The sequence below is a fragment of the Ornithorhynchus anatinus genome, chromosome 7, assembly GCF_004115215.2.
Source record: "Ornithorhynchus anatinus isolate Pmale09 chromosome 7, mOrnAna1.pri.v4, whole genome shotgun sequence".
Classification (NCBI taxonomy): Eukaryota; Metazoa; Chordata; class Mammalia; order Monotremata; family Ornithorhynchidae; genus Ornithorhynchus; species Ornithorhynchus anatinus.
In genome coordinates this window covers 42,845,291-42,861,865 of record NC_041734.1, presented here as the reverse complement: position 1 = coordinate 42,861,865, position 16,575 = coordinate 42,845,291, and the positions used below count along the sequence as shown (strand labels likewise).

The 16,575-nt window shown below is 51.0% G+C and overlaps 2 protein-coding genes across 5 annotated transcripts in view; one reads left to right on the top strand and one right to left on the bottom strand.

Moving 5' to 3' along the window:
* The window catches only part of PPP1R7 (protein phosphatase 1 regulatory subunit 7), a 30,279-nt gene extending 29,363 nt beyond the window's left edge, over positions 1-916 (bottom strand). The window contains exon 1 of the mRNA XM_039912735.1: positions 889-916. Coding sequence (XP_039768669.1) covers positions 889-916 — 28 coding nt within the window. The remainder of the gene's footprint in view (positions 1-888) is intronic.
* A 4,247-nt stretch (positions 917-5,163) lies between these two features.
* PASK (PAS domain containing serine/threonine kinase) overlaps positions 5,164-16,575 on the top strand; it is a 49,199-nt gene continuing 37,787 nt past the window's right edge. The window contains exons 1-3 of one of the 4 annotated variants that reach the window (XM_039912625.1): positions 5,164-5,184; positions 7,709-7,866; positions 12,085-12,320. In XM_039912625.1, coding sequence (XP_039768559.1) covers positions 7,716-7,866; positions 12,085-12,320 — 387 coding nt within the window. In that variant the 5' untranslated portion in view covers positions 5,164-5,184; positions 7,709-7,715. Of the gene's footprint in view, positions 5,185-7,206; positions 7,867-12,084; positions 12,321-14,245; positions 14,326-16,575 lie in introns of those variants that run through there. The other 3 variants (XM_029069501.2, XM_007669176.3, XM_039912626.1) reach the window with 3 other exon arrangements.

The window sequence follows — 16,575 nt, the reverse complement described above, 5'->3', positions numbered from 1 at the left end:
TCGACCGGCGCCCGCCAATCAGAGTTCGGGACCCGGCCGGCGCCCGCCAATCGGGGGCCGGGCCTCGACCGGCGGTCACCAATCAGAGCCCGGGCTTCGGCCGGCGCCCGCCAATCGGAGTCCGGGCCTCCGCCGGCGCCCGCCAATCAGAGTCCGGACCTCGCCCGGCGCCCTCCAATCAGAGTCCGGGCCTCGCCCGGCGCCCTCCAATCAGGGGCCGGGACTCCGGCCCGAAGGCCCAGCCGCCCCCCTCCGGCTTCTCCGCCCTTCCGCGCGCCTGCGCGGGGCCGCGGGGCCTCCTGGGAGTTGTAGTTCTCCGGCGGCGCCCGCCTCCCCCAGCCTCCACTATGGGAGGCTGCTGGGAAGAGCTCACTCTGGGCTAAGCGCTGGACAGAGATGGTATTTCCTAAGCGCTTACTATGGGCCAAGCACTGGTCTAAGCGCCTAATAAAGATGGTATTTCCTAAGCGCTTACTATGGGCCAAGCACTGGTCTAGGCGCTGGGTGCCGATGGCATTTTTTAAGGGCTTACTATGGGCCAAGCACTGGTCTAAGCGCCCAATAAAGATGGTATTTCCTAAGCGCTTACTATGGGCCTAGCACTGGTCTAAGCACCAGATAGAGATGGTATTTCATAAGCGCTCACTATGGGTCAAGCACTGGTCTAAGCGCCGGATAAAAATGGTATTCGTTAAGCGCTCACTATGGGCCAAACACCGGTTTGAGCGCTGGACGGAGATGGTATTTCCTAAGCGCTTACTACGGGCCAAGCACTGGTCTAAGCGCTGGGTGCAGATGGCATTTTTTAAGCGCTTACTATGGGCCAAGCACCGGTCTGAGCGCTAGATAAAGATGATATCTGTTAAGCGCTCACTATGGGCCAAGCACCGGTCTGAGCGCAGGACGAAGACGGCATTTCCTAAGCGCTTACTACGTCCCAAACGCTGGTCTAAGCGCTGGATGAAGATGGTATTTCTTAAGCGCTTACTACGGGCCTAGCACCGGTCTAAGCGCTGGGTGCAGATGGCATCTGTTAAGCGCTCACAATGGGCCGAGCCCTGGACAAAGATGGTATTTCATATTATTATTATAAGTGCTCACTACGGGCCAAGCCCCGTCTAAGCGCTGGATAAAGACGGTATCTGTTAAGCGCTCACTATGGGCCAAGCACCGGTCTGAGCGCTGGATAAAGACGGTATCTGTTAAGCGCTCACTGTGAGCCAAGCACCGGTCTGAGCGCTGGATAAAGGTGGTATCTGTTAAACGCTCACTATGAGCCAAGCACCGGTCTGAGCGCTGGATAAAGATGGTATTTGTTAAGCGCTTATTATGGGCCAAGCGCTGGAGCATCGTTCTAAGAGCTGGTTAAAGATGCTATTTGTTAAACGCTTCCTCTGTGCCAAGCGCTGTCCTAAGCGCTGGGGTAGATAGAAGGCGATCAGGTTGCCCCACGGGGGGGGGGCGGGGGGGCTCACAGTTTTCGAACCCATTTGACAGATGAGGAAACTGAGGCCCGGAGAAGTGAAGGGACTTGCCCACGGTCACAGAGCCGACGCGTGGCGGAGCCGAGATGAGAGAAGCAGCGGTGGCAAAGAGCCCGGGCTGGGGAACCGGAGGTCGTGGGTTCTGATCCCGCCTCCGCCACTTGTCTGCCGGGTGACCTTGGGCAAAGCCGCTTCACTTCGCTGGGCCTCCGTGACCTCATCTGGAAAATGGGGATGAAGGCCGTGAGCCCCACGTGGGACCACCCGAGATCCTCGGATCTCCCCCGGCGCTTAGAAGAGGGCTGGGCACAGAGTAAGCGCTTAATAGAGGCGTAGGGAATAATGAATGAATAAATAGGGAAGCCGCGGAAATATTTATTAAATAAATTAAGAAATGAATAGGGAAGCAGCGGAAATATTTATTAAATAAATTAAGAAATGAATAGGGAAGCAGCGTGGCCCAGTGGAAAGAGCCCGGGCTTGGGAGTCAGAGGTCACGGGTTTGAATCCTGGCTCTGCCACTTGTCAGCTGGGGGACGGTGGGCAAGTCACCATCACCCTATTTATTTTTTCATTACCCTATTTATTTTTTCATGAAATGTACATCGCCTTGATTCTATTTATTTGCTGTTGTTTTACTGAGATGTTCATCCCCTCGATTCTATTTACCGCTATCGTCCCTGTCTGTCCGTCTCCCCCGATCAGACTTTTAGCCCGTCGAAGGGCAGGGACCGTCTCTCTCTGTTACCGAATTGTCCATTCCAAGCGCTTAGTCCAGTGCTCTGCACATAGTAAGCGCTCAATAAATACTATTGAATGAATGAATTTTCCGTGCCTCGGCGATCTCCTCTGTAAAATGGGGATGAAGACCGTGAGCCTCATAGGGAAGCAGCGTGTCTCAGTGGAAAGAGCCCGGGCTTCGGAGTCAGAGGTCATGGGTTCGACTCCCGGCTCCGCCACTTGTCGGCTGTGTGACCGTGGGCGAGTCACTTCACTTCTCTGTGCCTCAGTGACCTCATCTGTAAAATGGGGATTAACTGGGAGCCTCACGTGGGACGACCTGATTACCCTGTATCTCTCCCAGCGCTTAGAACAGGGCTCTGCACATAGTAAGCGCTTAACAAATACGAATATTATATTATCATTATATGGGCCCACCTGATGACTGTAAGCCCGTCAAAGGGCAGGGACCGTCTCTGTCTGTTGCCGACTTGTTCATTCCAAGCGCTTAGTCCAGTGCTCTGCACATAGTAAGCGCTCAATAAATACTATTGAATGAAATACTATCGAATGATGACCCTGTATCTCCCCCAGCGCTTAATAATAATAATGTTGGTATTTGTTCAGCGCTTACTATGTGCCGAGCACCGTTCTAAGCGCTGGGATAGACACAGGGGAATCAGGTTGTCCCACGTGGGGCTCATAGTCTTCATCCCCATTTTACAGATGAGGGAACTGAGGCCCAGAGAAGTGAAGTGACTCGCCCACAGTCACACAGCTGACAAGTGGCAGAGCCGGGATTCGAACTCATGACCTCTGACTCCCAAGCCCGGGCTCTTTCCACTGAGCCACGCTTAGGACAGTGCTCTGCACATCGTAAGCGCTTAACACATACCAACGTTATTATTATTAATACGTTTGACAATGAATAAATAAATACCATCATCATTATTATTATTGTTATCCATCAAACGAACTCCCTTCCCCCCCTTCAAAGCCCTCCTGAGAGCTCACCTCCTCCAGGAGGCCTTCCCACACCGAGCTTCCCCTTTTCCCTCCGCCCTTCCTCCCCTCTCCATTCCCCCTCCTCTGCTCTTCCCCCTTCCCCTCCCCACGGCCCTGGTGCATATTTGTACGTATTTATTCTATTACATTTTATTTATTTTATTAACGACGGGTCTACGATTCTACCTGTCAGCTGTGTGACTGTGGCCCAGTCACTTCACTTCTCTGTGCCTCCGTTAACCCACCTGGAAAATGGGGATGAAGCCTGTGAGCCCCACGTGGGACAACCCGATCACCTCGTATCCTCCCCGGCGCTTAGAACAGTGCTTTGCACGTAGTAAGCGCTCAACAAATGCCGTCATCATTATCGTCATTATTATTGCCCTGTTTTGATGCTCTTGATGCCTGACTCCTTGTTTTGTTGTTGTTGTTGTTGTTTGTTGTTACGAAGCAGCGTGGCTCGGTGGAGAGAGCCCGGGTTTGGGAGTCAGAGGTCATGGGTTCGAATCCCGGCTCTGCCACTTGTCGGCTGGGCGACTGTGGGCAAGTCACTTCACTTCTCTGGGCCTCAGTTACCTCGTCTGTCAAATGGGGATGAAGACCGTGAGCCCCACGTGGGCCAACCTGATGACCCTGTATCTCCCCCAGCGCTTAGAACAGCGCTCTGCACATAGTAAGCGCTTAAACACCAACATTTTTATTATTATTGTCTGTCTCCCCGCCTTCTAGGCCGTGAGCCCGCTGTGGGGCAGGGATTGCCTCTCTCTTGGTGAATTGTACTTTCCAAGCGCTTAGCACGGTGTTCTGCTCACAGGATGTGCTCAATAAAGATGATTGATCGAATGAATGAATGAATGAATGGTTGAATGAATGAAGAATGATTGAATGAAGAATGATTGAATGAATGAACAAATGAAGGAATGGTTGAAGGAATGAATGATTGAATGAATGAATGATTGAACAAATGAAGGAATGGTTGAAGGAATGAACAAATGAATGAATGGTTAAAGGACTGAACGAATGAATGAATGATTGAAGGAATGAACAAATGAAGAAATGGTTGAAGGAATGAACGAATGAATGAGTGGTTGAAGGAATGAATGGTTAAATGAATGGTTGAAGGAATGAATGAATGAATGGTCGAAGGAATGAACGAATGAATGAACGGTTGAATGAATGGTTGAAGGAATGAACGAATGAATGAGTGGTTGAAGGCATGAACGAATGAGTGAATGGTTGAAGGTATGAACAAATGAATGAATGGTTGAAGGCATGAACGAATGAATGGTTGAATGAATTGATGAATGAATGATTGAATGAATGGATGAATGGTGGAAGGAATGAACGAACGAATGAACGGTTGAATGAATGGTTGAAGGCATGAACGAATGAATGAGTGGTTGAAGGAATGAATGAATGAATGGTTGAAGGAATGAACAAATGAATGAACGGTTGAATGAATGGTTGAAGGCATGAACGAATGAATGAACGGTTGAAGGCATGAACGAATGAATGAATGGTTGAAGGAATGAACGAACGAATGGATGGATGAATGAATGGCTGAATGAATGGATGGACGAATGAATGAATGGTTGAAGGAATCGATGAACGACTGACTGAATGAATGGTCGAATGGTTGCAGGCGGGCAGGCGGGCGGCGTCCCCGAAGGCGAAAGGCGCCGGGCAGTTTGGGCTCCGCGGGCCGCCGTAGCGGCTGGGCTCGGCTGGGCTCGGGCTGGGTTCGGCCTGGGCTCGGCTGGGCTCGGGCTGGGCTCGGCCGGGCTCGGCCGGGCTCGGCCTGACGGCGGGCCTCCCTAGCGACCGGGAGCGCGCCCTTGTCCCGGCCGCGCGCCGCCCCGCCCCGCCCCCCGGGGGAGCCCATTGGCCGAGGCCGGCTGTCGATCGGGGCGGCGGCCCGCCATTGGTCGTCGCCCGCGTCACGTGGGCGGCGCCTCCCGCCGCGGCCCCTCGCCAGGTAGGAGGCGGCGGCTCCGCGCTGCGCCGCGCCGCGCCGCGCCGCGCGCTCCCTACCTTCCCGCTCCCTCCTCCTGCCGCCCGCCCTCCTTCCCGCCCTCCTTCCCTCCCTCCTTCCCGCCCTCCTTCCCTCCCTCCTTCCCGCCCTCCTTCCCGCCCTCCTTCCCGCCCTCCTTCCCGCCCGCCTCCCCTGCCCGCTCCGCCCGCCCGCCGCCCGGGAACTGCCTCTTGGCCTCTTCATTCAGTCATCCATCCGTCCATTCATTCATCCATCCATCCATTCATTCATCCATTCATCTATCCATTCATTCATCCACCCGTTCATCCATCCATTCATTCGTCTATCCATTCGTCTATCCATCCATCCGTCCGTCCGTCCATCCATCCATTCGTCTCTCCATTCGTCTCTCCATCCATCCATCCATCCGTCCATCCACTCCTTCGTTCATTCATTCATCCATCCATCCATTCATTCAATTCATCCATTCTTCCATTCGCTCACTCATCCATTCACTCATTCGTTAATTAATTAATACATTCAATTGTATTTCATTCATTCATTCATTCGCTTGTATTTCATTCATTTACTTGCATTGCTTTCACTCATTCACCCATTAACTCACTCCTGCATTCATTCATTCAATTGTATTTCATTCATTCATTTACTTGCATTTCTTTCACTCATTCACCCATTAACTCACTCCTGCATTCATTCATTCAGTTCTATTTCATTCAGTCATTTACTTGCATTTCTTTCATCCATTCATCCGTTAACTCACTTCTGCACTCATTCATTCAATTGTGTTTCATTCCTTCATTTAATTGTATTTCTTTCGTTTGTTCATCCATTAAATCACTCCTGCATTCACTCATTCATTTGTATTTCATTCATTCATTCACTCCTTCATTCGTATTTCATTCATTCATTCATCCACTCACTCACTCCTTCAATTGTATTTCATTCATTAATTCATTCATTGTATTTCTTTCATTCATCCATTCACTCGTTCATTCAATTGTATTTCATTCATTGTATTTCTTTCATTCATCCATTCACTCCTTCCTTCCTTCCTTCCTTCCTTCCTTCCTTCCTTCCTTCCTTCCTTCCTTCCTTCCTTCCTTCCTTCCTTCCTTCCTTCCTTCCTTCCTTCCTTCCTTCCTTCCTTCCTTCCTTCCTTCCATTGTATTTCATTCATTCATTCACTCAATTGTATTTCATTCATCAGGGAAGCAGCGCGGCTCAGTGGAAAGAGCCCGGACTTGGGAGTCAAAGGTCACGGGTTTGAATTCCGGCTCTGCCCCTTGTCAGCTGGGTGACTGTGGGCAAGTCACTTCACCTCTCTGGGCCTCAGTTCCCTCATCTGTAAAATGGGGATGAGGACTGTGAACCTCACCTGATGACCCTGTATCTACCCCAGCGCTTAGAACAGTGCTGTGCACGTAGTAAGCGCTTAACAAATGCCCACGTTATTATTCCGTTGTATTTCATTCATTCAATTGTATCTCATTCATTCAATTGCATTTCATGCGTTCCATCGTGTTTCTTGAGGGCTTACTGTGTGTGCACAATGCTCTGCTAAGCGCTTGGAATGTATGATTCGGCAACAGAGACAATCCCTGCCCATCAACGGGCTCCCAGTCTAATAATAATAATGATGATGATAATGGCGTTTGTTAAGCCCTTACTATGTGCCAAGCACTGGTCTAAGCACTGGGGGCGAGGCAAGGTCATCGGGTTGTCCCACGAGGAGCTCACAGTCTCCATCCCCATTTTAAATCTAGAAAGGGGGAGACGGACAGCAAAACAAGACAAGTGGACAGGCGTCAATAGCATCAGAAGAGAGAAATAGAATCCTAGATAATAATAACTTTGGTGTTCGTTAAGCGCTTCCTATGTGCCGAGCACTGTTCTAAGCGCTGGGTAGATTCAAGGTCGTCAGGTTGTCCCACGTGGGGCTCACGGTCTTCATCCCCATTTTACAGATGAGGGAACCGAGGCACAGAGAAGCCAAATGACCTGCCCAGAGTCACACAGCTGACCAGTGGCGGAGCCGGGATTCGAACCCATGACCCCCGACTCCCAAGCCCGGGCTCTTCGCGCCGCGCCGTAGATACGAGAGACTCAGGTTGGAGGCGATCGGTATCGGTAAAGGGATAGGGGATTGAGAGAGTTGAGTTCCAGTAGAGAGGGTGGTATTGAGGTGCTTAGTACAGGCCTGGCACAGAGTAAGCACTTATCAAATACCGTAAAAAAAAAATGAACCATTTAGGAGTATAAACAGAGTTATAGCAGTATTGTTTTTTTTTTTTTTTAAAGTCGAAGGTTCCGTATCAGTAAAACAAACGTTCTCCATTTTCTGATACAAGCTAAGAGCCCGTCTCTCATTGCCAGTAACGCCGAAGAATAAAAAAGTATCACAGACCTAAATGAATTCCCATTCGAGGGCTTCCTGAGGATGGATGGCAGATAATCGAGCCGGGGGTCCAAAATGACAGCAAATGACTCGATCCCTCTTTTCTGACAGGTCTTAGATGCTTCTTCGCTTTCTTCCAGGAGATATGGAAGAACCCGTTAAACGGAGTAGTGCCTCCGAGATGAATAGATCCTTCCCGTGCATCAACAAATGTCACGGCCGGAAGAATGGACTCTCCAAACTCTGCAGGAGTAAAACGACCCTCTCGGGTAATCGTCACCTTCCTCTCACCCGTTTTGGAAACCGTAGGCTTAGAAGCTGAAGGCTTTCCTTTCGAGCGTTTCCGCCGATACGGGAGCTCCTCGATCCCGGACCCGGTTTCAAATCCCGGCTCCGCCGCTCGTCTGCCGTGTGACCTCGGGCCAGTCTCTTCACTTCTCTCTGCCTCAGTGACCTCATCTTGTCAGATGGGGATTAAGACTGTGAGCCCAGTGTGGGACCCGGACTGTGTCCAACCTGATCAGCTATTATAATAATAATAAGAATGATGATAATCGCGGTAATATTAAGCGCTATGTGCCAGGCACGGTTCTAAGCGCTGGGTTCGATACGAAACGATCAGGTTGGATGCACTCCCTGTCCCAGATGGGGCTCACAATTCATTCATTCATTCAATAGTATCGATTGAGCGCTTCCTGTGTGCAGAGCACTGTACTAAGCGCTCGGAATGGACAGATCGGCCACAGATAGAGACGGTCCCTGCCCTTCGACGGGCTCACCGTCTAATCGGGGGAGACGGACAGACGAGGACAATGGCGATAAATAGAATCGAGGGGATGAACATCTCATTAAAAAAATAGCAATAAATAGAATCGAGGCGATGTGCGTCTCATTAACGAAATAAATAGGGTAATGGAAATATATACAATTGAGCGGACGAGCGCGGTGCTGAGGGGAGGGGAAGGGAGAGGGGGAGGAGCAGAGGGAAAGGGGGGGAAAGAGGGCTTAGCTGAGGGGAGGTGAAGGGGGGGTAGGTAGAGTGCCTGGCACATAGTGAGCACCTAACGGATACGCTTAAAGATATAGCTAAGCGCAGTGTGGAGTAGGTGTATAAATAGCTGGATGTGTGAAGTCCAAGAAAACTGCAAGATTTTCATGTGGGGTGCAAATTCAGTGGATCTTACAAGTCACGGGGATGGAATATCAGAAGGGGTAGGGGAGAGGCCGGTCGTGGTACACGTCGGTTCGAACGACCTGGGTAAGGGGAGCGAGGGAGCTTTTTGGAGGACAAGTTTAGGTTGTTATGTTTGGAATCTCGAGTCCCCCCCCGCCCCCCCCGGTCGATTTGTTTCTGCACTGCTGCTGGTTATCATGGGTAGTGCTCCAGAGAAGGACCCGGGAGGAGTGGGTGAGATCCACCACAAACTGGGAAAGCTTCTGGGACCCGGGAAGTGAATTAATTAACGTTGGTATTCGTTAAGCGCTTACTATGTGCCGAGCACCGTTCTAAGCGCTGGGGTAGACACAGGGCCATCGGGTCCCATGTGGGGCTCACAGTCTTCATCCCCATTTTCCAGATGAAGTAACTGAGGCCCAGAGAAGTGAAGTGACTTGCCCAGAGTCACACAGCTGCCAAGCGGCGGAGCCGGGATTGGAACCCACGACCCCTGAGTCCTAAGCCCGGGCTCTCTCCACCGAGCCACGCTGCTTCTGGGATCCAGTGGAAAATCCTGGGTCGTCAGAGAGCCCGTCGAATGGGGAAGTTGGCCGATGTGGAAACGGGCAGAAATCAAAGCCAGAGTAGACGGAGGCTTCCAACCTAATGCTAGAAACTGAACGAATAAAGCGGGTAAATTGGAATGCTTGGCAGCTAGTGGCATTTCCGAGCTGGGTGGAGAGACTGATAATAATTCGGGTATCTGTTAGGTGCTTACTGTGTGCCAGGCACTCTACTAAGCTCTGGGGCGGATACAAGCAGATCGGGTTGGACACGGTCCCTGTCCCACGGGGGGCTCACGGACTCGATCCCCGTTTTCCAGATGAGGTGACTGAGGCACAGAGAAGTGAAGTGACTTGCCCACGGTCCCAGAGCAGACAAGCGGCGGAGGCGGGATTAGAACCCGTGACCTTTAGTCTCCCAGGCCCGTGCTCTATCCACTCTGCTGTTTCTCAGAATACGGTGCTGCCGGGCCAGAAATGCCGTAGGAAAAACCAAGACGGGGCCACTCCTGGCCTGACACGAGGAGGACAACATGAACGATAATCCCGTGAGATCCTGACAGATAGACCGGTACCATGGCACCCCTTTGGGTGGACATTCCAATAACGATGGCCTTTATTAAGTATGAAGTATAAGAAATAGATTCCATTCAGACGTATTTATTGAGTGCTTATCGTGTGCAAAGCGCTGTACTAAGCGCTCGGGAGAGTACGCTTCAACCCCGAACGGACACATTCCCTGCGCTGTGGACGTGGTCCCCGGCTCCCAGAGGGCACACGGTCCAAGAAGGAGGAGCCGGGGGTAGGAGGGAAGGATTGGCTATGCGACGTGTAAAGACAATAATAACGATAATAATAATGTTGGTATTTGTTAAGCGCTTACTATGTGCCGAGCACTCTTCTAAGCGCTGGGGTAGATACAGGGTCATCACGCGAGGCTCACGGTTAATCCCCATTTGACAGATGAGGGAACTGAGGCCCAGAGAAGTGAAGTGACTCGCCCACAGTCAGCCGGCTGACACGCGGCAGAGCCGGAATTCGAACCCATGGCCTCTGACTCCCAAGCCCGGGCCCTTTCCACTGAGCCACGCTTACTATGTATGAATCTCGGGAGAGTACGGTAAAACAGAGGTAGCGGATACGTTCCCTGCCCGCAGGCAGCCTACCGTCTAGAGGGACGCTAGATCCAGGGACCTGAGGACAACAGCTTTGTGACGGATAAAGTTTCAGTCGTTTTATATTAGCAGAATCTCTCTGATCCGTGGGATTCCTTACCACGTTGATCATTCTTGGAGAGGGTGTCTCTTGGACAATTCGATCAGCAACAGTTTCTCTTCTCTGCCAACAAAACCTTAGATCAAGGCTTTTCCTTGTCTCACTACCTCTGCTTTCCGACATTCGAACGTATACATGCCAACAACAACCTGTATCAACTTATATATCACCCGCTCGTTTCAGTTTTCAACCTCCGTGTTGTTTGTTTGCTTGTCTTTCAGCCTCCCTAGATTTCCGTTGAGTCTTTTTGTTACCCATTTGCCTAAACCTCCCTAACGTTCCTTCCATTTAGCCTTCCGTAGCGTTCTCGGCAAAGTTAACTTACGTTCCGCTGTTTGGATCCCCCCTCTCGCATTTTGTACTGGTTTTCTGGAGTCCTCCGCCCCTCCGCCTCATTGGCCCTCCGTCTACGTTTTGTACCGTGCCATTTGTCTAAAACCAATTTGTGGTCTAAAACTGTTCCGTCGAAAGTTCTATTTCTGACCCCTCGATCGAATCGAGAGAACTGTGGCCCGGAGACCGGGAGATATTGCTTTCGACTCCGAGGGTGATACCGAACTGACCGTGGAAATTCTTCACGTTTATGAAAATGACGTCTTCTTACCTCACGGTGATTGTAAGATCAAATACATTTTTAAGAAGGGTTTGAGTCTTCTGAAAAAGACTAAGTATTCTTGTTGCCTGACTCAATCGACTGTATTTATTAAGCGTTTCCTGTTTACAAAGCCCTGTGCTAAGCTCTTGGGAGAGTTACAGTACAGCAGAGTCGGTAGACACGTTCCCTGCCCAAAAGGAGCTTACGGTCTAAACGGGGAGATGTAGAGGGGAAGACGGGCATTCATATAAATAAATAAATAACGCCTATATTCATAAGTGCGGAGGGGCTGTAAAATGGGTATTTTTGCATATTTTGTTTTACATTATGTATGCGATATATTGTATAGACGACATATGCGATATATCGTCTATACAATATATACGACACGTCGTATGTTATCTGTGGGGTCATGGGGTTGCATAATGGCATAAGCGTACTAAATGTCATATAAACAGGATTTTAACTCTCCTGTGTGTTCCCATCGTGTAGTTTTTGTAACGGCCGCATATTCCTGTACTTGATCCATCGGTGATATTTATTGAGTGTTTACCGTGTGCAGGGCACTGAACTAAACGCTTGGAAGAGAACAATACAACAGAATTAAGAGACACGTTCCCTGCCCGCAGCGAGCTTACAGTCTGGAAGACTACACTTACCCCAGTATTATATTTGGAATGAAAGGCTGAACCTAGATCCCATGATGTAAAAAGGATTTACTGGAACGGCCTGGGGGAATTTGAATTCCCTTGTTTTTTTTCCCAAACCTCAATTCCAAATGTCCACGGAGTCAATGAATGCTTTAACCTTCCCGTGAAAGCTAGGTTCCAAATACAGGTGTCTGAAAAGCGGATTCCTCGCATCTGCAGAAATTCTTACGCTTTTCTTCTTTTCCCAGAAGAGAGATGGAGCTCCTACTGCTTGTCTTCACTGACGGCCCAAAATATTTGTCGCGGCAAACTGAGCGGCTGTCGGACCCGCCTGGAACATTCCTCTCTGTCCGGTTCGGCGTATAGTACGCCCTGTTGCTCTTTTCTGAATGGGCTGGCCACGGGATCGTCCGGCCTTTCTCTACCCACACCCGTGTGCAATCCAAATAAAGCCATCTTCACCGTTGACGGACAGACGACAGAGGTACCGGTCTGATTTGGACTTCTCGGGTATCACGGTCCAAATGAGCTCGTATATATTTCCGCTTCGGACAAGGGGATCTGCGTGCTCGCCACCGTTCTGGAGACCATCTAATAATAATGTTGGTATTTGTTAAGCGCTTTACTATGTTCAGAGCCCTGTTCTAAGCGCTGGGGTAGGTACAGGGTCATCAGGTTGTCCCACGGGAGGCTCACAGTCTTCATCCCCATTTTGCAGATGAGGGAACTGAGGCAGAGAGGAGTGAAGTGACTCGCCCACGGTCACGCAGCTGACAAGTGGCAGAGCCGGGGGGAATACTCTTAGGTCAGAACAGCTGCTCCTAGCCGTGAGTTGTGATCTTTGGTAATGGTGGTGTTTGTTAAGCGCTCACTATGTGCAAAGCACTGTTCTAAGCGCTGGGGGGGGGGGGATACAGGCTGATCAGGACGTCCCACGTGGGGCTCACGGTTTTAATCCCCGTTTTGCAGAAGAGGTCACCGAGGCCCAGAGAAGTGAAGTGACTTGCCCAAAGTCACCCAGCTGGCAAGCGGCGGAGCCGGGATTCGGACCCATGACCTCTGACTCCCAAGCCCGGGCTCTTTCCACTGAGCCACGCTGCTTCTCTTGTACTGTGGCGAAGTCACTTCACTTCCCTGTGCCCCAGCGACCTCGTCTGTAAAATAGGGATTAAGACTGTGAGCCTCACGTGGGACAACCTGATGACCCTGTGTTTCCCCCGGCGCTTAGAACAGTGCTCTGCACGGAGTAAGCGCTTAACAAATACCAACATGATTATTACCGAAGGTCTATAGATATCAGGCTATTCTCAGTCCGCCCATGATGCGTGTTTTCAATAGGCCTTTTGGAAATTAAAAGGAGCGTCCCCTTAACGGTCAGTCGGTGGAATTTTATCGAGCAGGGCACTGTACGAAGCACTTGGGAGAGGACAGTGCCGCAGAGTCGGTAGATCACGTTCCCCGCTCACGAGGAGCTTACGGTCTAGAGGGAGAGACGGCTGCGGAGCTGAGGGCGGGGTGGAAATCGAGTGCTTCGAGGGTACGGAACCAAGTGCAGAGGCGACGCAGAAGGGAGAGGGAGTAGGGAAAATGAGGGCTTTCGTCTTGCAGGTGATTTTAGTAAGACTTCGAAGGTGGAGAGAGCGGTTATCTGTCATATGTGAAGGGGGAGGAGTTCTAGGCCAGAGAGAGGATGTAGGCTCATTCGTCTAGATGGAACTCGATGCAGTGGTAAAAGAAATAATAATGTTGGTATTTGTTAAGTGCTTACTAGGTGCAGAGCGCTGTTCTAAGCGCTGGGGTAGATACAGGGTCATCAGGTTGTCCCACGGGAGGCTCCCAGTTAATCCCCATTTGACAGATGAGGGAACTGAGGCCCAGAGAAGTGAAGAGACTCGCCCACTGACACGCAGCTGCCAAGTGGCAGGGCTGGGATTCGAACCCATGCCCTCTGACTCCCAAGCCCGGGCTCTTTCCACTGAGCCACGCTGCTTCTCAATAATAATGTTGGTATTTGTTAAACGCTCACTATGCGCGGAGCCCTGTTCTAAACGCTGGGGTAGATACGGGGTCATCGGGTAGTCCCACGTGAGGCTCCCAGTTAATCCCCATTTTACAGAGGAGGTCACTGAGGCCCAGAGAAGTGAAGCGACTCGCCCACGGTCACACAGCTGCCGAGTGGCGGAGCCGGGATTCGAACCCATGCCCTCCGACTCCCAAGCCCGGGCTCTTTCCACTGAGCCGCGCTGATAGTTCTCCATCGCGGCATGCGTATCACAGAGCAAGTTTTCCTTAACACGGGTTTGTCGGGACATAAACATGTAACAGAACTCAGGGGGTGATACTTCGCCCACTGAATTAAAGATGCACAGTCAAAAGAAGGGTGAAGTAAATGAGGACACCGGTTATTCACGTCTGCTTTATGAAAAGAAGAACAGGAGAATTTTCTAAACACATGGAAATTGAACTGGCGTATTTAACAGTACTTAAAGGTAAAAGAAACCCTCTGGGAATTTTCCCCTCGGTTTAGACTGCGGTTTCTCGGTTATTTTTGGCTTTCCGCGATCGGCCGGTTACCGACGCAGCACGGTTGCTTTTAGAAGAAGCCACCGCGACGTCACCGTAAATATTGTAACGCAGATTATTTAGAGTTGGTTCCTCGTCTCCAGGATCGTCATTTCTGTTTCTGGTAGTTACCGAGTCCCGGATAATATTCAAGGAAGTGGGGCAAGCGGTTAGAAATTATCGTTTCCTTTTTTTGAGCACATTCGAGGTGCAAATACGATGGAGGGGACCGGAAGCTTGAATAGAATCCTAGGGTAGTAGCATTCGTTCATTCGTTCGACGGTATTTATTGAGCGCCTACTATGTGCAGAGCACTGTACTAAACGCTTGGAATGGACAAATCGGTAACAGATGGAGACGGTCCCTGCCCCTTGGCGGGCTCACGGTCCAACCGGGGGAGACGGACGGACGAGAACAATAGCACTTGGTTCTTGCCACTCGTTACCCGTAACCTGACCCTTTACTTTTGCGAGCACTTTCTTATGACAGTTGAGCGTTTTCTAGGTGCCCGGCACTGTACTAAGCGCTGGGGTAGAATATAAGCTAATTAGGTTGAGACCCCCGTCCCTCTCCCGCGTAGGGCTGACGGTCTTAATCCCCATTTTACAGATGAAATAGCTGAGGCACGGAGAAATGAAGTGACCCGCCCACGGTCCCACAGCAGACAAGCGGCAGAGCCGGGGTCAGAACCCAGGTCCGGTGACTCCCAGGCCCGGGCTCTTTCCGCGCTCCTCACTTAGTGCAGGGGTCCGCGGACAGTAAGAGCTCAGCCAAGACGATCGACCGATCGCGTAATCGATCGGTGTTATGCGTCCGCTCGTTTTCCCTCTCAGATCCGCCAATCACGCTTCTCCCCGCCTTCGAAGCCCTCCTGAGGGCTCACCTCCTCCAGGAGGCCTTCCCGGACGGAGCCCCCCTCTTCCTCGGCTCCCTCCTCCCCCCCACCTCGCCGCGACTCGCCCCCTTTGCTCTACCCCCCCTCTCCCCGCCCCACAGCACGTGTGTACACGTCTGTAATTCTCTTTATTGATATTAATGCCCGTTTAACCCGTTCTACTATGTATAGACATCTCTAATTCTGTTTATTTCTATTGATGCTACTGATGCCCGTTTACTTGTCTCGCGGTCTGTCTCCCCCCTCCTGGACGGTGAGCCCGGTGTGGGCAGGGATTGTCTCTCTCTGTTGCTGAACTGTACTTTCCAAGCGCTTAATACAGTGCTCTGCACACAGTCAGGCCTCCATTCATTCATTCATTCATTCAGTGGTATTTATTGAGCGCTTACTCTGTGCGGGGCACCGTCTTAAGTACTTGGAATGTACAGTTGGGCAACAGATAGAGGCAATCCCTGCCCAATGTCGGGCTCAGGGTCTAAACGGGACTCAATAAACTCAATGAACACGAGTGCCTGGCACATAGCCCACGTCCTCCCGCGGTCCCGGAACGCCCTCCCTCCTCACCTCCGCCAGACCACCTCTCTTCCCCTCTTCAGAGCCCTACTGGGAGCTCACCTCCTCCAGGAGGCCTTCCCAGATTGAGCTTCCCCTTTCCCTCTGCTCCCTCCGCTGCCTTTCTGCCCCCCCCTTCACCTCCCCTCAGCTAAGCCCCCTTTCCCCCCTGCTCCTCCCCCTCTCCCTTCCCCTCGGCACTGTGCTCGTTTGTATAGATTTTTATGACCCCGTTTATTTTTGTCAGTGAGGTGTACCTCCCCACGATTCTATTTATCGTGACGAAGTTGTCTTGGTTTTGTCCGTCCGTCTCCCCCGGTTAGACCGTGAGCCCGTCGGTGGGCAGGGATTGCCTCTATCTGTTGCCGAATTGTACATTCTGAGCGCTCAGTGCAGTGCTCTGCACATAGTAAGCGCTCGAATCCCGGCTCGGCCACTTGTCAGCTGTGTGACTTTGGGCAAGTCATTTAACTTCTCTGTGCCTCAGTTACCTCATCTGTAAAATGGGGATGAAGACTGTGAGCCCCACGTGGGACAACCTGATTCCCCTGTGTCTACCCCAGCGCTTAGAACAGTGCTTGGCACATAGTAAGCGCTTAACAAATACCAACATTATTATTATTATTATTACTATCGAATGAATGAATAGTTAAGCGCTTAACAAATACCAGCATCCTTATCATTCCGATTATTCTGATTCTGAATACAATCGAACGAATGAACGGATCCC